This window comes from Thermobia domestica, unplaced genomic scaffold (genome assembly GCF_964235325.1).
Source record: "Thermobia domestica unplaced genomic scaffold, izTheDome1.hap1.1 HAP1_SCAFFOLD_175, whole genome shotgun sequence".
NCBI lineage: Eukaryota > Metazoa > Arthropoda > Insecta > Zygentoma > Lepismatidae > Thermobia > Thermobia domestica.
The window spans coordinates 128412-154097 of record NW_027655912.1 but is presented as its reverse complement, the minus strand read 5'-3'; the positions used below and the strand labels follow the sequence as shown (position 1 = coordinate 154097).

The 25686-nt window shown below is 33.9% G+C and overlaps 1 protein-coding gene across 2 annotated transcripts in view; it reads left to right on the top strand.

Moving 5' to 3' along the window:
- The first annotated feature begins 16363 nt into the window (after positions 1-16363).
- The window catches only part of LOC145676506 (uncharacterized), a 76968-nt gene continuing 67645 nt past the window's right edge, over positions 16364-25686 (top strand). For both annotated transcript variants that reach the window (XR_014129396.1, XM_081747324.1), the window contains exon 1: positions 16364-16899. Coding sequence is in view for 1 of the 2 variants with exons in the window: in XM_081747324.1 (XP_081603450.1) it covers positions 16530-16899 (370 nt within the window). In the remaining variant the exon portion in view is untranslated. The remainder of the gene's footprint in view (positions 16900-25686) is intronic.

Sequence of the window (25686 nt, the reverse complement as noted above, 5' to 3'; positions counted from 1 at the left end):
TATTTTTTCGGAACATCTTTGGTATGCTCACACATAGTGTTCGAGTAATTTATTACGAGATGTTAAATAAATAAAGAGTTTGAGTAAGAAACGATCCAATGAATATTACGAGAGGTTAAATAAATAAAGAGTTTGAGTAACAAACGATCCAATGAATATTAGGAGAGGTTAAATAAATAAGGAGATTGCTTAGCAATTTAAATACGATCACACTCTATGAGTGTTCTATTAAAAAGATAAGCAACTAAAATTCCAAAGGAAACGATACAATAAAATATATGAGAGGTTAAATAAATAATGAGTTTGCTTAGCAATTTAAATACGATCACACTCTATGAGTGTTCTGTTAAGAAAAAACAATAAAACCAGTTTAAACCAGTTTAAACACCTGCAGCAAAGCAGACAAAAGAAATTCCTAGCATTACTAACAAAGGAATTTTTTAAACCCACTAACATAAGGTACAAATTACATCATATTGTGTAATATCACTGATACTAATTTAAAATATGTTAAAGCACCTGCGTACGAGACTACAAAACCAAATGCGTTTGGGTACAAGACTACAAAACGTAATGCTTTTGGGTACGAGACTACAAACTGTGTTGTAGCCTATACAGGTAATAGTGTTATACTTCATGTTAATATTATAATTAGTTTTGACGGTAATTAAATTATATTTAATGCATAGTATACGTATACTACACATGTACGGCAAATGATAATACATTTTTATGTTTATGTTCGGAACCATTCGTGTAATACTTGTATAATTATGTACACAAATTGTAAATAAACTGTTATGTTTATGTTCGGCAATGTTCGGAAAACTTCGGTTAAGTTCGGAACTATTCGTGTGGTACATTAACCAATATGTACAAAATTGTAAATAAACTCTTAGGTTTATGTTCGGTAATGTTCGGAAAACTTCAGTTAAGTTCGTGTTAATTTGTTTAAATTTTTAATTAATGGTGTTTTAAAAATAATGTATACTAGATTAATGCAAAGAAAACACATTAAAATCTATCCGCCATGTTTGTTTGTTTCTTGAAACAACGCCACCTGTACCATAACATTCACATTAGTGTGTATAAGACTGTGCGTGTGTGTACATGTGCCATAGCAAGTTACCGAGTGTTGTTTGTTTTTTATAACCGGCAATACCCCACGCAGTTTGCGGGCGGCAATATTTTACGCGTCCCGCGTCGCGAAAACCTTTTTCGGCCGCAAATACCGCGCGGCGCGTACCGGTCGCGGTAAAAAACGCGCAAAAATGGTATTTATTTTAGTAATATCATTTATTTTACCTATTCATATAAAATATACCCTTTAATAAACATATTTCCAGAGTTTGAAAAAAATCGACGCCATATTGTTTATGCAAATTCATTAAATTTTTATTTTAAAGTTACAATGTTCTAATCTGTATAGTAATGTTCGTTATGTCCTAACGATTAAGAAAATACCTTTCTTTTGTTTCTACGACTAATAGTTTCACCAAAAAAGCGAAAAAATAAAAACCTGTACTTTTGGAACACCCTGTATATAAATTCCAAAAAATAAAAATTGTTCAATTTTATCATGTAGGGTGTCTTTCTATATAGATTTTGACCTGACAAATCGATTTCTGTAATCCATTTTCTCCTACGATGAACCGTTTAGGATTTATGACCATTTAAAATTATTTTAAAGTTACAATGTTCTAATCTGTATAGTAGTGTTCCTTAGGTCCTAACGATTAAGAAAATACCTTTCTTTTGTTTCTACGACCAATAGTTTGGTCAAAAAAGCGAAAAAATTAAAAAAACTATACTTTTGGAACACCCTGTATATAAATTTCAAAAAATAAAAATTGTTCAAGTTTATCATGTAGGGTGTCTTTCTATATAGATTTTGACCTGACAAATCGATTTCCGTTGTCCATTTTCACCTACGATGAACCGTTTAGGAGCTACGAACATTTAAAATTATTTTCAATTTACATTGTTCTAATCTGTATAGTAGTGTTCCTTAGGTCCTAACATTCAAGAAAATACCTTTCTTTTGTTTCTACGACCAATAGTTGGCCGTCAAAAGCGAAAAATGTAATGTTAGAGCCCTACATACCCAACCACCACTGTTAGCCCCCACAAAAAATTGTTCAAATTTATCATGTAGGGTGTCTTTCTATATAGATTTTGACCTAACAAATCGATTTCTGTAGTCCGTTTTATCGTATAATCAATCGTTTAGGAGCTACGCCCATTTAAAGTTATTATACGGAAAAAATTTTAGTCTTTTTGCATCAACGCCACCTATATAGCAACACATGTCAGTAGCATACATGCTTTTGTACGGTTAGCATCAAATCGTATCGGTCTCGTGTTATTTGTACAACCGGCATTCCCTCATACGTTTACCGACGAAATCATTTTGTCGTTTCCCGTCTTTTTTTTCCCGCCATATATTAGTGCTTCGTATGTGCTTCAAACATCAAACAAAACAATTTATCCTAGGTAAGTATTAACATTTTAACATTTCTATACTTTACATGTGCTTTTTAGTACACATCATAACATTATAATCTAGCTTTACATAGGTATATCTGATAAATCCATTTCTATTATTTCAAATAAAACACATATTTTTAAAAAAAAATAGTCACTCAAAAAACATTTACATATTCACTTAGAATCTTAATAAACCGCGCGCATATACACCACTGATATCAACAAACAAATTATTCGTTTTCGTCCATGTATTCGTTTTCTCTTGGCTTACGACAACTTTTGCAGTTTCTGTGTTCAAAAAAACAAGATTTCACCGTTCCTTTTAAAGACCGTAAATTCCATTGCATTCAACTAGGAATAAAAAAATGCCCTGAAGCAGCATTCAGGTTAACTTCACCCCTCTCACGCACACCAATACAGGTGTGTGTGTGTGTGCTTCTCGTATTCTTTCTCTGTCTCTTTCCCTCTCTTGCTGTTTGCGTCAAACTACAAGCATATTGTCCTCCGCTCCTCTCTTCTCCTCTCACGCACCGAACGCATTTATGTGTGTTTCCCGCATCTATCGTTCGCGCTCTTCAAGTCAAACTACAAACAAACAAAAATCCTCCCTACCGCAACAGCTAGCACTCCGGTCCATAGCCTACAATAAAGCAAACTTTTTTCTTTTTTTTCCTCCCTCTCTCGCTCTCTTGCGCTAGGTAACTTGTCCGTTCACTATGGGCTTCTTGATGTTTTAAATCGCCTCATAAAAACCATTGAGGAAATGCACAGCATTTCCGGTTTGCGTGTTTCAATCTTCACAAACAAATTTCAATGTCTTTTTCGGTTATAGTTAAGGAGCCGTACTTCCCATTTATGGAAGGACAAAAAACGCCATACTTTTAGGAATTATTCATTCACTATCTAGGATGTTAAAAAGTAGGTAATAAACTGAGTTCTTGCCCTTGTACTTAGAGTGTTCAGGTAGTGCTACACTAAGATGTATCCTCATGCACGGGAGATGACAAGTAGCTGTTCTTAAATATTACCTCTTTTTCGTTGATAATAACGCTTACAAAAACTTTTAATTCAGCTTTATTCTTAACCAATTGGGTTCATGTTGTACTTTGTGCAATATTCATTTTAATATTCCCATTAATTTTCGTTTATGTTATAAGTTTCACTAGTGAAAAATGTACGTAGAATTTCTTTTTTAAGTATCATACATATTCAGTGGAGTCTTGTACACATAATGATTTTTTATGAGATATTTTTCAAATTAATCTATTAAAATGCAGCAATCGATAAAATATGGAAATAATCGCTAAACTGTGAAACATAAAAATCCCATGGAAATTATAAATTATATATCAAAATTTTAAGTAAATTTTGCAGTTAGAAACAAAGTTGGTCTCGATCTTCATTGCTCCTTCAATCAAGATCAAAATACGTTACCAATACATGTGTTATAAAGCTTCAATAATGTTTTTAAGGGGGACAAACAAAATTATTTTTAAAAATCGGGTAACAGAAAAGAGGTAAATTTTATTTATCTTTCTTGTTCTTAATATTATTATTATTTTCATTGCATATAAAAATAACTAAGTCTATGACCTATGGAACCCAGAGGTTCACACAAGCTCTTCACTGACTTCTATCCGTACCCAATTGTATACAGTTTGTACTTTGTATTCCAATTTCTGCGAAATCCATTTGTGCATAGGTCTTTCTAATGGTCATTTTCCTATAAGTTTACCAGTCAAGACTTTGAAAACGTTCCATTAAACCTATATGACATGGTCACCTAACCCTCCTAGAGTTGACAACGCTAAAATGTTGGGTAATCGTATAAACTATGTAGTTTCTCAATATCAAGCTTTTGCCAATCCCCATTCTTATTCCTCTTGGGTTCAAATATTTTTTCCTAGGATTCTGTTCTCAAATACTTCCCTCAGAGTAAAAGATCATGTGTGATAACAATTTCAATGCATATAGTTTACGAAAAATTGTCTTTTTTTCTTCATATAAGTATAAAAGGAAAAAGTAGAAGGAAAGTAATGGATAGGAAGAATAAGATAAGCATAATTTTAAAGAAACAGAGTCAAAATTATTTTCCAGGTCTGTCAAATGTATAATAATAATAATAATAATAATAATAATAATAATAATAATAATAATAATAATAATAATAATAATAAATATTTAGATAGCTGAGCTGTATTCCAGCTTGCACTACCTAAAATTTGTCTTTTAATCAAGTTCAAAAAGCATCTTTAGTTAGTAACTGGAAATTATATTTTCAGTAGTCTTCTTGTTATAAGGTTTCTATAGACTTTTTTTTCCCCTGTAATTTTAACACCAAAACATTCTTAAATCCCTGTGAAAATAATATCCTTCGCTGGGTCTTCCATAAAAAATATACAATACCTTACTCTACTCCATTTCTTCGTTCCAGTCTTTTTAGAATCAACCGGAAAACTGAAAGAGAAAACCATAAAAAAATGTTGTCGCTATAAAGCCTTCCAATCACCCAAACAACCAAGTAACCTTAAAACCTGATTTTTCTCAGTTCAAATTACCTAAAGTAATGATATTGGAATTAATAAAACACAGAACTTATATTGTCTAATCTAATTTTCTTTTTTTCCTCTTTATTTCGTATATTTACATTTGTTTTTTTCTTTCTGTTTTTTACAGTTTTCGTTTTTTTAATTTTAATTTTTCTACTGCTTCCACGCGTTTGACAGCCATTATTAAGAGTTTTGCTGTTTTCTCATGTAACGGAAACAATTTCCACAGATCTTCTTCTTCTTTTTTCATTTTTTTTCTTTTTTCTTCTTCTTCTTCTTTGCCCTTTCTTTTTTTGAAATTAGTTTCTTCTTTATTTTCAACTGTGAACATCATCATCTCATCTAATTCTTTAAATGTGGAAAAAACATCAAATGAAGTCGACGGTCGTGATCCCTCCATCCTGCAAAAAACAAAAATAAGCACTTATAAATATCAAATAATACTATAAAATTTCACAGGTTATATTTAAGCATACGTGCTGTTAAAAATATATTAAAATAAGTATCACCTTATTTTTATGTCTCTCAATAATTCATTCAATCAATTCACTGTTCTATTCTCAAAATAAATAGCTACTATACATTAAATACTCAGTTATCAGTCTTATAGTTATTCCTTTAGCGCCTATAATTTGATCTGTCAAAGTTATTTCATTATTTACATATTAGTTCTTAAAACTTGGATCTTCAATACAAATAATGACTCTAATTATTTTTTTATTTGTTCTCTTCTAAGCAAGCTGGTATTATTATTTATTTGATTTCCATCAGTAAAAACTCTGGGGAGCTAAGTTCCCTAAATCATGTTTATAACGCAATTTACCTATATTTTCAACAAAAGTAATATTTCATTCCTTCAAACATAAACAAACTAATTTTTTCTACAATTTTTTACCTTAATTTTAAAAAGTAACCTACATATAAATGTTCACAAGACCTTAAAAATCGCCAGTTTCAAACATATTCTAACAAAATTACTTTGTAACCCTCCCAACAAAAAATTTGTATGTTTGTCTCTCCCTAAATATTCAAAATATCAAATAACATACGTCCTTATTACGAATGTATCAACATATTCGTGTCATTTATATGAAATTCCACAAAAATTAAGCAAAAGTTTTTTCTAGGAAACAATACTACCAAGATAATATTCAGTTATCATTACGTTTTTTTATTTTACTTTTCCTACACAAATCCTAAACTAATTTCCTCTAGTACACTTGGTTCATAGTTCTATTTTCTGCTTAAGTCATTATTATAGATATTTTGCCTTTAATACCAAGTCACTTGCCACAGCTAACAAGCTTGTATCCTTCACAGCCCGCCGCTAACCTTTTCGTCTTCGCGTATAATCTTTCTGTTTTAATATCACTCATTAATTGTAGTGTTGTTCGCCCCCTCCCTTTCTTTCCTGTCAACATACCCTCTAGAACATTCCTTAACAAAAGATTTGGTTAACTAATCTTATAATAAACAATATTATGTTCATAAACTTTTCGAAATGCTTCCGTTTCCTTCCACATCCTTAATAATCATCTTCTTTTACCCTAATTCGCATTACCGTGCAATATAAAGTGCTAAGTGCCATAAAAACAATTCAATATTTTCAATAAATTAATATAAAAAAACAAAATTCAGTTTTCCTAAAAACTATTGTCGTTCATAAGCTCCTTCATGTCTAAGCGGTTAGCGTACGCGCATTTGGCATGGGTAACCAGCGTTCGGTTCCCGGGGCAAACTCATATGGTTGCCAATGCACATAAAGTTGTAACTCCACGTCTCATATTGCCTCGCTGCTCAAAGGTACACTAAACTCATAATCAACTTAACCCGAGTAAAATCTTCTTTATACCCACATTTTAAATACGGTCATTTCATTTTTTCTATACTTATATTTCAATAATATAATTCATGAATTTAGTTTCAGTGTGACTAAATATTTTAGCCCCCAATGCTTTTATGTAACTGCCCTTATGTCCGAAAGAATAAAAAAATAAAAATACAGGAAACATAAAGCTATGCAAGAGGTATAACGCCATATATATTCCAAAAATAATAATAATATTTAAATCGCGAGCACACTCCCTCAAATAGTGATATTCCCAATAAAAAGTCCATATAGGTATTAATTTCAATTAAATTTAGGCATTAAAACATTTCTCTGCATGTTATTGGTTAAATCCATACTAATATTACACATGCAGGGTTTTCCCAATTCTTTAGCTAACAAATATAATTAGTTTTAAGACACAATAAATTACTAATAATTCAATTATCTCTTTTCCAAAATAATTATGACACACTTGCACCTACATTACCAATTTTCATGTCATAAATGTTGGTGAGTGTTTCCAATATTAAAAACTGTCATCGCCAAACTACTACATAATAACAGTGTGTTTAAATCCATGGCACTATTACGTAACCTTCTATCTACACGCAAAAATATATGGCAAACTACACTTTTCCAATTAAGATAGCGGTGCCTTAAACGTAAAACAATTCAGTTCAATTCATCACATTCACTCAAATAATTTCAATTGCACATTATCTTACATAACATTGCTTTTGTTTTTTTCCAATTCATAAATTAACTAAAAGTTTATATTTCATATCCTCTTTCTAATAATAAATTCCAATATTTATTAACGCCAGTTTGCGGTGCCTTAATACTATAATGCCCGCCTCCGGTGCTTCAAATCTCTCATACAATCCCAATCCGCAACAAGTCAAATTTATGCTGCGCAAACACCATATGCGTAGATTTTGTCGGGGTTCTCCCGCTTCCTCCCATTTTCTTCATTCCAACATTTCACTCATCTCTCATCATCACCGTATCCTTTAGCCTAACACAAATACTCAGCAAAGGTATGCGTCCTAGCTACTACGTCACTGTAAAAAGCCATGTAAGTACTGCTATATCACATCTTCTTGTTTCGTATACACTATACAAAACCACCGTAAGCGTTGGGTTTTCTCGCAATTCTTCCCTTTCCTCCCACTATCTCATTCCACCATTTCATCCATCTCACATTATTGCCCTTTAGCCTAACCCGCATAAGCGTAAAACGTCAAACTTAAAAATTTCATTTTCTATGGTATTTATAAGCTTTTATCTTTGCACCGTCTTTTGCTTTCCTTTCGTTATGTTCCAACGGTACCTCAATGTTATATCGCTCACCTCTGGTGTATGCAATCCCTCCTTCAATTTCCCGCAAATTAAGTTTCTGTTAAACAACATTCTGTTAGTGGATTTTCCCGTTTCCTCTCACTTTCTCATTCCACCAATTGATCGTTCATTATTCATTTGCCTTAATTATGCGTTAGTCTTAGCGTAAAGGGCATAATTGTCACACGATAAACTAAAAAATTTCATTTTCTATCTTTCCATCGTTTCCTCCTTTCCTCTACATATGTTTCAACGGTACCTCAGTGCTATAACGTTCACTTCTAGTGTCTAAGGTATGTAATTCAATCCCTAGACATGTAACTTTTTGGTGGACAACATAAGGTTCATGGGTTGTTTCACGTATTTCTATTTCCTTCCGCACTTTCATTCCACCGATTTTTCCATGATCATTCATTTGCCTTAATCACACGTCAGTTTCAGCCTAAAGGGCATAATTGTGGCACGATAAACTGAAATATTGCATTTTCTATGGTATTTATAAGCTTTTATCTTTCCATCGTTTCCTCATTTCTATGCATATGTTTCAACGGTACCTCAGTGCTATAACGTTCACTTCTAGTGTCTAAGGTATGTAATTCAATCCCTAAACATGTAACTTTTTAGTGGACAACATAAGGTCCATGGGTTGTTTCACGTATTTCTATTTCCTACCACACTCTCATTCCACCGATTTTTCCATGATCATTCATTTGCCTTAATCACACGTCAGTTTCAGCCTAAAGGGCATAATCGTGGGACGTTAAACTGAAATATTCCATTTTCTATGGTATTTATAAGCTTTTATCTTTCCATCGTTTCCTGCTTTCCTCTCAATAAAACTAGGCTACACATACTATAGTCAAAATGTTCGCAACTAAAACTGATCTTTTCCAAAAAAAAAAAAAAGTCAATTAAACATAATAAGCTCCGCAGTTTTCCTCTCTTAAGTTTAAAAATAAATAAAATAATTTATTTCTTACCTCAAATCTAAAAATTCCTTCAAAATATCTACTAAGATCGATCCAGGAAAAAATCTAAAACAAAAATAAGAAAAAATAATTTAGTATAAATTCAACAACTCCTCCGCAAACACATAATATCATTCTCTCTCTATATATATATATATATATATTAAAAGTTTAATAAAAATTACTTGGGTGGTTTACAAATAAGTTCTATGCTATTATATAAATTTAAAAATTAATTCCACCTCAGCTTTTCAATATTTCTCATTTATTTTTCTTAAAAGTCAACAAATAAAAATAAGCTCATGTTACAATTTACATTAAAAATGATATTATATTCTCACTTCAATTATCTATAAAAGTTAAGTTCTTTCGTTATTTCTTTATAGAATAAATATAAAAAACAAAATTCAACTTACCTTCCAAATATAAATATTTCCGGTCAACTAAAAAACTCCTTTCCTTAACTATCACACGCAAACGTAGTATCACCGACTAAGCTCTAAAATACAAATAAGCGCGTTCTCCAAAACAACATATTTATATTTTTTCACAAATAAAAGGGTCAAACTAACGCCAAACATTTTACGCTTTCTTTTTTTTTTTTAAATCTTAGCGTCCCCTGCAAACACTTTCGTCCAATTACTGTATGTCTTAAAGCAAAATTCTTTTAAAAGGATGGCCCCCTACAACTGCCCTTCAATACAACAGAAAATTTACGCAACTATCTCTCTACAAACAATAAATTCCCACATAAAAGAAACTCTTTCCCTTAAATACACCTTGTAGCGTCTAGATACTTCACAATAGCCAAAAAAATACAATACACTTTTGTAGGTTCTGCAAAACGAAAACGAAACCAAAGGTTTGCCTTTTTCAGTTTTATTATCTTATTCACCACTGGAAGAGCTCTTTTCCGTCTCTCTGTAAGTATAGCACCATACGTTAACATTTTTTCAAGTAAAAATCTAACTTACAATCCATTACGACATAGTTCTTCAATACTAACGCGTTCAGCTTTCGTTCTTCAAGTCTCAGCTTCAGTCACAGCTTACATCATATACATATCCTAATATCATATTCTTTCACTAATATATTACATATCTATAATTCATGTTATACAATAATCCATCTAAGGTACCAAAGGTTCAATCCCCAAGCCAATCAATTCAACTTTATGCTAAACAAACACCGTGCTCATGGGTTTTCTCGCAATTGTCCCATTTCCACCATTTCATTCATCACTTATTAACGTTGTCTCCTTCACCCTAGCCGTACATATATCAAAGGTATGTACCCTAGCTAGTAGGTCAATGTAAAAAATCATCTAAGTACTCTCATCATGCATTTTCCTCCAACTTTCTCATTTCACCATTTTTACTCACCATCTCCCTTACCCTAACCAAAATAACCATGCAACGTAATCTTAAAAATTTCATTTTCCAATATTCCAACTACAAAAATATAAGATTGTAATCATCCGTATTATACACGTATTATTCACTAAGTCCATGTCTCATATAGCTTCGGTGTTCAAACCAAGGCAAAACTACCATCGAGTCAAGTCAAAATCCATTCAATTCATATTGTGTTCCTTCAAATTCTCAAACTATTTATGTTTCTTCTCAAACAATATTAATCCCATTATCACATCACTAATAAAATATTTATCATTAATGTTTCACACATCTATGGTCCAACCCTCAGCTCACAACATATATATTTTCCCATATTTTATTCCATTTTTTTTCTCAACTATAATATAATATCGAACCAATCTTGTCTCTTCTCATCTGCATCTTTTCAACTATATGACATAAAAATTCAACTAAATTAAAACTTCAAACAAATCCATAACCCCAAAATATCTATATTTTTATTGCAAATATTCTCTTATTTTCCACGTAAGTTTCTCACACTCCTTTTCAAAACTACAAAAATCCATTCATGATAGTATTCCTAACTTCAACAATACTTTTTTTTCTTTTTTTTTCTCCCTCTGTTAAACCATTGGCATACTAGCAATCTCACTCACAACCTGTCTGTTTTCGCCCTTCCGTTTTTCACAAAAACAAGTACAAAAGCTATTCTTTAAAGTTAACAAGAATCTTTTCCAGAAAAAGGGCTTTTTCTTTCTTTCTTTTTTCATTCTATCGGCGTAGAAAACAATTTTCTCTCTAACAAGTCAGAAAAATCTTTTTTCTTTTCTAAAAAGAGTTACGTTCAACTCAAAATTACAGGGGGTCTCATCCCTCAACAATAAATGTCACATACATTTTCTCAAATAACTTTCTACATCCTAACAACTTAAAAGATCTTTTTTTTCTTTCTTTTCTAAAAAGAGTTAGACATACAGGTGTGTCGCAACCAACATGACGTTTTCTCATCCACACACAAAAAAAGTTTCGCTTTCTATTGTAGTAATTTTAACTATTCCCACGTTAATTTAAACTGGTCCTTTGCTCAAAAGGACACTACACTTCCCCTATGTAATTGTATGCTCCGTCTCTCAGTATGGGGCAGTGTAACACGTAACTATCTCTTTCTTACATTCTCTCTCCTTCAGTATACTCATTGCTATTTCTCCATAGGGTGCAATTTACAGTCCCCAATTAGGCAATGTCTTTTACTCCACAGGACACTACAGTTCGCTCCCCACCTCCATCACATTGGAACACACACATACAAGCAGGTGTCTATGTTACGTTCGTTACTCCGTCAAAGGGACCCCTCCCTTCTACGCCTTACATCTTAGACAGTCAATATCTTTTAACATTTGTTGTTTATCCAGAGTTTCCCATGTTTCTAAATACATGAAACTAATTTATTTGACATGTCTTTCTCACCTCCCATGGTTAAAGTATTGTACAACATCCATATCTCACTTTCAACTCAGACTTTCTTCTTTCTTTTAATGACACAAGGTTCCAATTGTAACAGTGTTACAAAAAAAGCTTGTCAATTTCAAATTCTATCTTTTTCTTTCATGTTTCTCATGTTTCTAAAATTTATTTGACGTGTCTCTCTGCTTTCCAACAGTTAAAGTATTGTGCAACATCCATATGTTACATTAAATTGACAGCTTGTTCTTTTTTTAATTGACACAATGATGAAAATACGTGACAGCTACATAAGAGCTTCTCATACGTTTACAATGGTGTTTGTCGGCTATCCATTGTTCTAATACCTCTCCTACTTTTGAGCACAAACTCCAATATTACTACTCACTTCATTCAGCGGTTTCGCGCAGACGATCAGATGAAAATTTGGACATTTGGGTGCCACAAGAGTTGATACCGGCCAACAAGAACCGCTGTCTGGATGTATGCAGTTCTCTGAGTGTACGGAATAACCGAGAAGAGTACTGGATTTCATAATCACTTCAGATGAAAATTTATCCCCTACAACAATTGTAAATGGTTACAACAGTGGTTAGGTCTTGTTTAATACCCAGGACTGTGGTTAATTCAGGTTGCTAAAAACTGGAGATGATTTTGGAATGCATTTTCGTTTCATCACAATATGGATCTCAAGTCTCCAACTGAGTCGATAATTCCAAATTAGAGAGAGTAGAGAATGGAAGAAAGTAGAAACGCTTTCAAAGTCTTGACTGGTAGACCCATAGGAAAACGACCATTAGGAAGACCTAGGCGCAGATGGGAGGACAATATTAAGATGGATCTCGCAGAGATAGGAATACAAAGTAGAAACTGGATGCAATTAGCTAAGGATAGAAGTCAGTGGAGAGCTTTTGTGAACGCGGCACTGAACCTCCGGGTTCCATAGGCCATAGAGTTAGTTAGTTAGTTAGTTAGAGAGAGTAGAGATGACTTTTTTTTTTTTTTTTTTACTAAAAAAAGTTTTATTCGTCAAGTGTCCGACTTGAAAAGTTGGACTTGAAGTAGACAGAAACACCTAAGTACCTCACAAACCAAGGACTTTAGAGGCAAGGACAAACGATGAGCACCAATTGCTTCAAAATAGTGTTTGCTGGCCACCACACCTGTTCAGTAGTGTGTTGGACGTCGACATATTTTTTTTTAAGAGACCCACTTAATGTTGGGCATATGCTAGTGTTTGAATTTGTACAAAATGATGTACTAGAATTCAGGAAAATGTAAAAAATTGAACAACGATGATTGTTTTATCATCGAAAGCCTTTCGAAAGATTTATTTAAACTTAGCTACAAAATCTCCAATGTATCAATTTTAAGTATCTGAATATAAGGCGAACTTTTCTAATACAAAAAAAAAAGTTAATAAGAAAATAATTCACAGTCCTCCCAGTTGGTTTGTAGGTTAAGCATATGCGTCTTTATTGGATGTGGTTATGATTCAATTTCAAGTGGAATAAAATTGTCCAAATAACATTCTACAGATTGATAGCACGCAGACAAACTGTTCTACCAAAAAATACTACTATTGAGAAAAACAATTTCCAACATGTGATAGGTAATTCAAAAAGCAAGAAAGGTAAACCGGTTCACAACAGGTCGAAGCTGACGAGTCTGAGCGAATGCGTCAACTCTGAAGACAACTCTGATTTTGGACACCGCAAAATATATATTGCGCTGTCTCCAAAATCAGAGTTGTCTTTAAGATTGAGAGACGGGCAGATTTGAGAGCTTATTATGGGGGACATCAATTTCATCTCACTTTCGTTTCTGGCAATCGGACACAAATCATCACATTTCTCCCCCAAAACACACTTCAAATCTTATTGTTGGGGGGACAGTCCCCCTCAGTTCCAAGATTGGAGGGGGCATGTCCCCCTCATCCCCGGGATTTGCGCCAGTGGGGAAAAGAGAGCACGGAAGGAGAAGAATAAATACCTTGTAAATTAGAATACATATCAATAGTGACTACTTTGTAAGAAAAAATCTTACGCGCATATGTACCATCGTTGACGTAGCTACTGCCTATGGACGCATATCCCTCAGACTCGTCAGCTTCGCCCTGCTGTAAACCGGTTTAGATAAATATCTTCCTTTTTGAATTACCCATCACATATATAGGGCCGGATCCAGGATTTTCTGAGGGGGTGCACCAAACAACTGCCAGTACATTTGAATTAAATTTGAGTTTTTAAATGCCTTTAGGCATCTGTAGTGTGAATGAGGAAGTGCCCTGGAAATGCTAAGGGTCTGCTCTCGGTCCTTCAACCTTCAGAAAATTGACTGAAACTATTGATTTTAAAAAACTCACTGCTAGCTTCTCTCTTTAGGTACTGTATATTTACAACGAAGGGGGTTGCACGTGCACCTTTGCACCTCCCCCCTAAATCCGGCCCTGGATTATATATATATGGAAACGGTCTTACCCTACCCCCCCCCCTTTCAATGTTGAAGACAGATTTGCGCCTCTGCTTTCCCCATACCAGAAAAGTTCATCTAAAATTTCGTTTCTCCAAACTAAACTCATCTGTCTTTGAAACATTCATTACACATTTCTAAATGCACTTCATTAATTGTAGAAACTACTACATAACAAAGGAGGTTCTTGAAGAGAAAGATATTAGTCGAATTCCTACAGTTGATTTTGTAGAAAAATATTATTAAGTTCGTACCGATGAAATGTCCGCGTTGAAGTCTGGCGAGAACCTTGCCTTAGTAACACAACTCAGGAATGGAATATGATAGCGTATCTAACGTTACAATTCTGTACACATTTAGCAAACAGGCCAGGGTACCAGATAATCAGATGTCAATGCGTTATTGAAAAGAGTCGTCTGAAAGCACCTTGGAGAACACATAATTGCAAGTGATTTTTATCTTTACGAATTTAAACTAGAATATTGAACACAATAAACTGCATATATATATATATATATATATATATATATATATATATATATATATATATATATATATATATATATATATATATATATATATATTAACAGTGCATTCAGAACAGGGACATCGAATGAATTCACCATTATCTGCTGGTTTGTCAAATGTTGTTCCGATGACACAGCACTACAAAATAGAAGCTCCGACGAATGCATTATGTTCGTATGATCTCCTCAAAACAACGGGGAAGCAAAGCGTTAGAAAATGTTCGCATCATTTCAGATGACCTAGGCACAGTCCATCCATACCACTTCATTCAGCGGTTTCGCGCAGACGATCAGATGAAAATTTGGACATTTGGGTGCCACAAGAGTTGATACCGGCCAACAACAACCGCTGTCTGGATGTATGCAGTTCTCTGAGTGTACGGAATAACCGAGAAGAGTACTGGATTTCATAATCACTTCAGATGAAAATTTATCCCCTACAACAATTGTAAATGGTTACAACAGTGGTTAGATCTTGTTTAATACCCAGGACTGTGGTTAATTCAGGTTGCTAAAAACTGGAGATGATTTTGGAATGCATTTTCGTTTCATCACAATATGGATCTCAAGTCTCCAACTGAGTCGATAATTCCAAATTAGAGAGAGTAGAGATGACTTTTTTTTTTTTTTTTTTTTTTTTTAGTAAAAAAAGTTTTATTCGTCAAGTGTCCGACTTGAAAAGTTGGACCTGAAGTAGACAGAAACACCTAAGTACCTCACAAACCAAGGACTTTAGAGGCAAGGACAAACGATGAGCACCAATTGCTTCAAAATAGTGTTTGCTGGCCACCACACCTGTTCAGTAGTGTGTTGGACGTCGACATATTTTTTTTTAGAGACCCACTTAATGTTGGGCATATGCTAGTGTTTGAATTTGTACAAAATGATGTACTAGAATTCAGGAAAATGTAAAAAATTGAACAACGATGATTGTTTTATCATCGAAAGCCTTTCGAAAGATTTATTTAAACTTAGCTACAAAATCTCCAATGTATCAATTTTAAGTATCTGAATATAAGGCGAACTTTTCTAATACAAAAAAAAAAAAAAAAAAAGTTAATAAGAAAATAATTCACAGTCCTCCCAGTTGGTTTGTAGGTTAAGCATATGCGTCTTTATTGGATGTGGTTATGATTCAATTTCAAGTGGAATAAAATTCCAAATTTGATTGTATCAGTGTGGTTCGAGTTCCATTTCAGACTGTAGATCTCCTTCTTATATAACCTCGATGCTGAAAACGATCTGTTAATTTTGCGTTGTCCGACACAGAATGATGCCTGAGAGTACTCTGAACATTCAGGACAATGAAGCATATCTGGCAACATTGCGATCTATTCATTCTCTTATTGTGCAATAGGGAAAAAATCACATCAGCAGTACAGCTGCTGATAAGTATCCTATTATTGTTTTCGTGTGATTGTTATGAGGACTATTGTCCAAAAATTCAAGACTATTGTTGTTAGATATTGTTAAGTTATTTGTGACATATTTATTCTTATTTTAGTGTATTATTAAGACAAATGACAGCAAAGTTAACAATGGATGAGGGCGAAATAATCGACGATGATGGACCCGAAGAAGGAGAAATTCAAGATGAGGAAGCAGAAACAGAAGAAAGTGGTGTGAATCCAGAGATGCAAATAATATTTAATCGAGTACCACAATATAGAGCAAAATTTCAAAAGAAAAATTACCGTCATGAAATAGGATCGAGAAAATCTTTAAACTCAAAATACGCGAGATACTACCGGAAACAAGTGTTGTCCGGAAAGCCATACGTAAATTCTCAAGGACGTAAAGGACTAATAGTAACAAATGAAGGCGATGCCATAGTGAAGGAAACAAATGAATACGCACATATGTTAAATGAATATAGAGCTCAGCAAAGAGGTATATTCCTTTACGATATTGTTATATGTATATACTAAAAAAAAAAGTGATTTTATAGTTTTGCTCGTTTTTTATATGTGCAAGAAAAGTATTAGTTTCATCTATTTAAAATGTCCCTTAATATTTCACGTTTATTTGTATCATACAAGTTCGTTAAAGTTTCTTTCTGCTAGTTCGTAAACATTAAAAAAAATAATAATTAAATAAATAATAAGAATTGCGTTGATTAAATATTAAGTGAAAAATCTTTTTGTATAAGCCATGATAAAGATAATTTATGTTGAGACTTACGTACTAGTTCTTGACCGTGGTTTATTGAGCAGGATCTGGGTTTTGCAGGGAAAATGGCAAGATTGGAACCCAACCTGCAAGATATATGTATTTTTAGAACCGGATAAAAGATTTTTAAGAAGTCTGATTTGAACAAATGTTAACCCTACCTTCGTTTTATTCTGGTCAGTATTCTTTAAAGTATGTACGAATAAGCAATGGAAGTGTTATTTATTAGAACTTCCATAGGTTGGGCAATGAACCCATTTTATATTTTGGTCTTTATTTCACAGAGTGAAGCAAAATATGAAAGCTAGCGTGCGATGTCGAATTCAGCTTAGCTTAGGGCATGTTAAGTTGTTTACTACGGTTGGAAAAACGAGTTTGTTTTTCAAAATGTTTTACGCATTCATATGTAATGTGATGCGACAAATCGATTGGTACGGGTCCCAATTTTAGGAGGTGACCGCATCAAGGTCAGAAAGTCCTACCGCTTCGGTTGATTCTTGTTTACGCATTCTGCCTTTCAAAGCGTATTTTGATTTGCGATAAACTAGAAACTAAACTGCGTTGTCAGTTGAGAGAAAGTTTATTGTAAAACGTGGAATTCTTGGAGAAATCTGAGATTTTTTTTAAAACAGTCTAAAAGCCGTATTCTGACATTCTAAACTTTACTAGGTGTTGTATATATACTGAAATAGTGTGTCGTCACATCCTTCTCATTGCTATGGTTATCGTAGTTATATTTTCTAAACAACATGGTCTAAGAACCTACGTACAAAGCGAACAGTGACGTGTTGACTTCCGGTTTACAAATATTAGAGAAAACGAACACTTGAATATGTTAAAAAAAATGAATCCAATGAATGAAACTACGAAAACAAAAAAAGCAAGCAATTAGGTAAATAATATGTTAAAATATGTCAAGCGTTGAAAGTAAAATATTTCCCCTGATATCGCAGATTTTGTGATTTATACGTTTGGAGGTTATGTTAAGTGTCAAAATATATTTAGCTTACTTATTATCGGATATTAAATTTAAATAATTGTGGAAAAATTTTGGGGTATGTTTAGTATAAGGGGTCCAGAAGCACGCAAAAAACACAAAATTTACAGAAGAAATGAGTGATGCAAGTGCTTAGATGTAACATAACATAACCAAATCTAACCTAACCTAACACAAACTAACGTAAGCTAACCTAAACTAACGTAATATTAGTAGAAATAAGCGAAATTCTATGATTTTTTGGAAAATTATGCGGGATTCTTACACTAATGTAACGTAAACTAAACTAACCTAACGTAACCTAAACTTGCCTAACATAACTTAAACTAACCAATCCTACCCTAAACTAACCGAATGTGAACAGAAATTACCAAAATTTGTAACATTTTTTTAGAGAAAGCTTCGTGTTTTTTTTTTTTTTTTTTTTTTTTTTTATTGATTGTTTCTTTATTTTGTAGCCACTATAACTATGTACTCATATTTTAAAGGGTGGGCGTAAAATATCTGAATATGCCAATATAATTAACATCAAAGATTTCAAAGTAGACTATATTTATCCTTGCAAACGAATCAAGTATTTGTTTTAATTTCATTGTGCCGACAGCTCATCAGTCTGTACCTTACGAGTATTTGTATTGCTTGTAGTTGCTTTTGTTCATTGTGTATTACCTGCTAATGGCGTTGGCATCATTTATGCGAATTCTATCTTATCAGATTACCTAGAGAGGGATGTGGCCCCTCTAGAAAAAGGTTCCTTATATGTTAATTCGTTAGTTGCTAGATTTTGCTCGTAAATTTTTAAATAGTGGACTCATATTCTTAATATGTATGTTTTCCTTTCAACTTTACTTTGTCCTCAAAATATTCTAAAATTATCATTAAATGTTTATTCTTATTAACAGTATTTCTATCGCTTCATGCATTTGTTTAGAAAACAACATGACGATCACCATGGTAGTGAAGAAGAAATGACGACATCACTATTTGAGTCTATTCTCTCTCTCTCTCGCTCTCGCTCTCTGACATACACACCTGCACACAAATACTCACCATCCGTCGTAAAGTACAAGAGGTTTGCATCATCTAAACAGCATCTGAAGGATCATTTCGTACTAGTCTTCCGAAAATTCTGCGTACGACACATCGCAAGAAATCATTATAACTGCTATCCCGATTATCGCAAAATAAATCGGAAATTTTGCGATAATCGTCATAGTACTTACAATTCCATGTTCCAGCTTTTGCGTTGCGTTGAAGTTCGCAAATTTTTGCGAAGACTGCTACCCAATTGAGAGTTTTTCACCTTGAGTTTGATGTTGATGGAGTCTCCTTCAAAGGCATTCACCAATCTGTTCCTCGCAGCAAATTAGTAGGAATGTGAAATATATATATATATATATATATATATATATATATATATGGGTGATTCCACGAAAAAGGGAAATTTTCACTTGGAAAATTTTTGTTCCGTTGATGGTCGCCTATTTCAAAAGAAATATCAAATGCACTTACTACTACTAAGTACATGTTAATTAGGTGTTCAGCAGAGCTGAATCGTTATTGGTGTAGTAAATAAAAAATAATAAACTTTTCAGCACCCACGGAGATTAATTAACACGGAGTTGAAAATTGCTGTGGAGTTCAGAAACGTGATACATCTGGGTGATAAGTTTTGGTTTATAAGTGATTAAGCTTATAATTTACATAAAAATTGAAATAATTTTTGTAAGTTAGAATTATTCTCCTTATGTTGAATAAAATTCTAACAAACTAGATGACACGTAATTTCTTATACAAAAATACTGCAAAAATATGAAAATTTATATAATGAAGGTTCCAAAATTGAGTACACACACACATACATACATACATACATACATGAATATGTGACGTAAATAAGGAAAAAAGAAATACACATACACTTATCGAATATTGAAAAATTATTGCGCTTTCAATATGTTGACTATCATATGGAGAGGACGGATGTTTCACATAAGCTTACAAAACAAATGAAATAGTCACTAAACCTGTCTATTGTTTACTTCATTTGTTTTCTGAGCTTATGTAAACCGTCTGTCTTCTCTGTGTGATCAAGTCAACACGTCGAAAGTGCAATACTTTTTCAACATTTGGTAAGTATTTGTATATTTGGTATATATACAAGGTATTTCAAAATACACACATCGTTTGGGAGCTGATTCCTGACCAAGATAAGACGAAAAGTATAGACAACCTGGGTGCACAAATGCTTCCTTTCGGAGCTATAGGCTGCATGAAATTTAAAGGTCCGTAGCTCCAAAACTATGAGACCTGCTGTAGTCGGATCACTGCTTCACTGAGGAACTAATATATGCACTATCCAAAAAATATGTTTCAGATTTCTGAGGTACTCACTAAGCAATTTTTATAGAGGGAGTTTGGCTACGGGCATATAATGTGAAGCACTCACCAACTACTTCCAGGGTTGGCTGGTTCAAACCAAAAAACGAAAAATATTCGTAAGAGTGTGTTTGTAAAATCTTGATGAACACATTTGTGGTTTATCACGTTTCACTCCCGTATATTATTCGTATTATATTCAGACCTAAATTCCCCATTCATTATTCAAAAAGATTATACTACAAAAGCAACTTTTTTATATATATAAGTTTATAAATGTTTGTTTTGTCATTTTTTTTTTTTTTTTTTTGTAGTTATTATTATGTAATTGCAATCAAAGAAAAATTCTAAACATTGTTTCGTTTCAATGTTTACTATTGATAAAATACATCGAAATGCCGTACTTTGTGTGTGTGTGTGGGGGGGGAAGTCATACAGACCCCACGAGAGGCATTTAGTGAAATGAAAAGTATCTTTAGTATCTATTCATGTATAAATGAGTCTGAGCCAAAGTGGACTCAAATAATTCGTATCTTGATTCACTTTTCTTACTGATACGGAAATTAAGTCGTTGTATTTCTTTAACTTGGACTGACAACAGTCGTTGTTAACTAACTTGGACTAAATTAGTTCTTCTGTACTCTGTAGTACTTTGAAATTGTCCATATGTAATTCTGTATAATGGTTTTACTTGTGCAACTGTTTATCTTTTTGTCCTTCTGAAATGACTCTTGACAGTTATATTAAGAAGCATGTAAAGATCAGTACAACGTATTTTTATCAGGATTCCTCCGTGAGTGAGTCGGCAGACGTATCTCATTTGTGGCCAATTAGTCCTGGTTCCGAGTTCAAGTGGAGGACAATTTCTCTCGGATGTAACTCGAGAAGCAGTTTTTATTCCGCTTTAAGCTTATGTGACCCCTTCCAGCATAACCCGGCTGTTGCATAATAACATCAAGGTGAAACAAACTTATTTCTGTCCATATATGATATGAATATATAGAGCAAATTATTAAAACCAAATAAACCTGGTTTAAGCCCAAAAAAAAAAAAAACGTTTTTTTGGTTTTTTCAATAAAAACCATGGTTTTTGCCAACCCTGACTACTTCTATAAAAGTTGTTGTGAAAGTACCGCAGGATTCTGAAACATGGATATTTGGATAGCGCACATACTAGTTCCTAAGTGAAGTCTTGACCCGACTACGGTAGGTCGCATAGTTTTAGAGACATGGACCTTTAAAGTTTTTTTTTTTTTTTTTTTTTTTTTTTTTTTTTTTTTTTTCATGTTTTCGGCAGCCTATAACTCTGAAAGGAAGCATTTGTGCACCCAAATTGGTCTATACTTTTTGTCTTATCTTGGTGTTAGGAATCACCTCCCAAACGTTGTTGGTGTTATTTTGAAACACCCTGTATAATGAACACTTAATGACATTGTAAGGCTCTCATCGTTTCTCAGTTTTCTTTGGATAATTCGATGCTTTTGTTAAGTAGCCCACATTTTCCACTCCAATGAAGGAAATGTCTTGAGGAATCAGGGAAGGGTTGTTCTAGTCTACACAGAATATCAACTGCCAACGCTTTTTGAACGTTAGGTTTAGTGGGCCAGGAGAAATTCCTCCCGATCCGCGTCATAAAATTGACTGTCCGTACATTGCTCTCAGACTCTTTGACAATCCCTGAAAAGAAAACAATTAGCTGATCATAAGATTTAGTAAGTCCTTGTAATCAGAAGTTTTGGCCAAATAATAATAGAAGGGAGAGTTTTTAGTGTGTTTTTAAAAGTTAAAAAATAATTTGAATTTTACGGGTTACCATTCATCAAAGTATATAACTGCAACTCAGTCTTCAGTTTTTGGTGGATTGTCATCTGTTAATTCAACTTCACAAGAAATGCGTACATCTGAAGAAATTGTTGCCACTGATGGTGGAGAATGGTAGTTAAGTTGCCCGAGATGAAAATGAATGCATATATCTCCTGCTAGATACGTAAAGCACGAAAGAGAGCAGAAATTAATTACTTTTGGTGTTGTGCTACACCATGTTACTTGATGTACTTTTGATGTTCCCACAAAACGTTTCGTGGTGAGAGGAAGCTGCTGTTCGACAGATGAAATTTCTTCCTTTGAAATAGTGTATATCCTGACATCTCTGCAGTGTTTTCTCATTTGTTCAATTAATGTCTACATCATATCCTTGAGCAATAAGGAATTCTGCGTTTCTTTCAAGAGTGGCCCCGACCCCATCGGGAGCACCTTTCCCATGTCCAGTTTCGGAATAGTTCCATGTAATATTCTTGCATTTTATAATTGATGTTGACAGGTAAGTAGCAAATTTTTCGGCAACTTGTGCGTATTTTTTCCTTTCGTAATGTTCTCTTGATGATGGTCGCCATCTTTTTATCTTTATTCTCTGTTCTCTCTCGGATAATGACAATGTGCCTTATTTTTCCTTCTTCCTTCCTCTTTCTCCACCTTTCTTGTTTTCTCCTCTTGAACTCTTCATACTTAATAGGATCATTCCTGATTACCAACCGACGTTTCTTTTCGACTTCCCTCTTTCTTTCTAGCTTTTCCTTTTCACTTAATCGTTTCCTCGGCATTTTAATCTATGAAAAAAAAAAAACTTGTAACAAATGTTACTTCTTATAGACTATTACACAAGAAACATTTAGAAATATAAGAAATTCATTGATATTGAAAGATTTTGATGAACATTTTTTTTTTTTTTTTTTTTTTTTTTTTAGTTAAACGCCTACGTACCGAATTTATTTTTTCGGAATTTTTAATAAGCTTCTATTGAGATTCATATATGACAAATAATGAGTTGGAAAAAGTTACAGATTAGTTAAGAAGAAATAATCCAATATCAATCAATCAATCAAGAGAGGAAATAAATCAATATCAATTAATGTACGCACCTGCTTTCCATGCACAAAAATATTTTTCTTATTGCTTCCTTAAAAGCTTTTTGTTGGTGCGCATAACACTTATAGATTGGGACGTCAATAGGTTAAAAACAGACACCATCCATCTCAACTTGACTGAAGTTTTACCTCCGGCTACCTGACAGCCCCAAATCTAAACTTCTGCGAAACCCTCCTTAAATGGGCTAGGACCCACCAGCCGGCCTTTGTGTGTGAATGATACGTGGTCAGCGTGTCGGCTTCTACGGCCGTTGGGATGGTCTGCGGGATCAGATTTCAGTACATCTCTACTCAAATGAATTTTTCAATTGCCTCATTGTGCGAAGTAAACACCATTAATTTTTTAGCTTCCACCGGGAAACAAACCCAGAATCACGCACGAAAGGCAAGCGTACTAGTCACTAGACCATAAACCAGCTTTATTTCTATCAATATGTTGAAAGAACCAATATTTGGAAGAGCATGAGCATAACAAACACTATAGGATTATCAACTCCGTGAACTTGTCTCAACACCGTGGATTCCTTAGTTTTCAGATGGACATGGAGTTGAGCACCATGTATTTGAGAAAATCGAATATAATTTATCTTTACCGGCCCACTTTAGCATTCACCATAGACTTTGCAATAAAGATTGTGTTGATATGTTGACCTACCGATATTTTGCACAGGCTTATCGTAGAGAGTCGCGACTTGATTTATCTTCTTTCATTTAACACCACCTTTCATACGAAATACAAGTTGACTCCCCTTTCCATTTAAAAATTGTGAGTGGGACCCTGGGACAATTTATTTTACTTTGATACGTTATACTTTTGAAATGATGAAAGACATGTTTCTTTGTTTTCATATTTGTCCCACCGTTTCAGATTTTACGGGGTTGCAACGGACTTTAAGACACGCTTAAAGGTGTTAATAAAAATGAGTAACGTGCTGCCCTCAAGTGGAATGCTTCAGACACCTCAATTTTGGTAACCGGTTTTGATCTTAGCTTGACCCAAGCTTTCAGGAAATATATACATCACCTCCACTTTGTGGGTTCAGGTTCAAGTACATTCCGTGTGAGTGAGCAAGAACAAACAGGTCGTAACTCGTTGTTCTTTGTTGGCTGCTGACAATGTGTGTGGTACCCACTTGCTTAACTTGTATGACTTCCCTATCCCATGCAGGTGCAGTCTGACTATTTCAGTGGAAACATGGAACCTTTCTTCAAGTTCATGACACGTTAGACCACTGTCCTCCTCAATGGCTCCTTTCAGGGCCTCTTCATCCAACACATACGGTCGTCCACTGCGAGGTTGACCCGAGATGCTCGCATCTCCCGAACGGAACTTCTGGAACCAGTCCTAGGGTGCATTCGTTCTGGTATTCTTCCCAAATGCTGGGATATGTGGCGACTTGATGCAGGAGCTGACAGGGCCACGTTAAAGTCATACAACAAATACACACGAACAAGCTGCTTTGATACCTTCATTTCTCTTCGACACTAGACGAGCTATGACTTCTATATGTGTGCAACGTGCCTATATTACTGAAAGTCGATGGTCAGACTAATTCTCGATCGCTTGTCAGGCACGTGCGTCATTTCGTTTCCCTTCTGTGAGCGCATGCTTAATGGAACATCAAAGACGCCAAGAAGTTTTTTGGTTACCTTGTAATAATTTTAGCGTCTTCGATTTAGTATCTGATCATTGCAGCTGGTTGGGCCCAATCCTTGATAACTTCAGTTTTTACATCCATCAAGTAACAGGTCTAAAGGTGACTGAAACGTAACTAACGTAACATCGACATAGATTACTGAATAGGTGAAATGTATGACAAATGGAAGAAATAACTGGTTTTATATTACACCAATTCATCTGTAGGTGTGAATGGAATGAATACAAAGAGCGAACTCGGCTCAGTGGTTATTCTTTTCATCTTACATTACTGAATAAGTGAGTTCATAATATTTTTGGGGGATCTTGAATTGAAGTTTGTACAAAATTGAACAACCGCAGTTGGTATCGGTTCATCTTATGGCTCCATTACTGAACATAGTAAATGCAGATCAAAAGCAGCTAAGTTATTATATGAGAACCGTGATATGAAATAACTAATGAAGCAAGAAAACATGTTCTAAGAACACGCTGTGGAGTTACTCAAATCTTTGCGGGATGAAATATCCCAGTATTTGATCAACGTAAGTTAAATCCACTCGAACGATCAT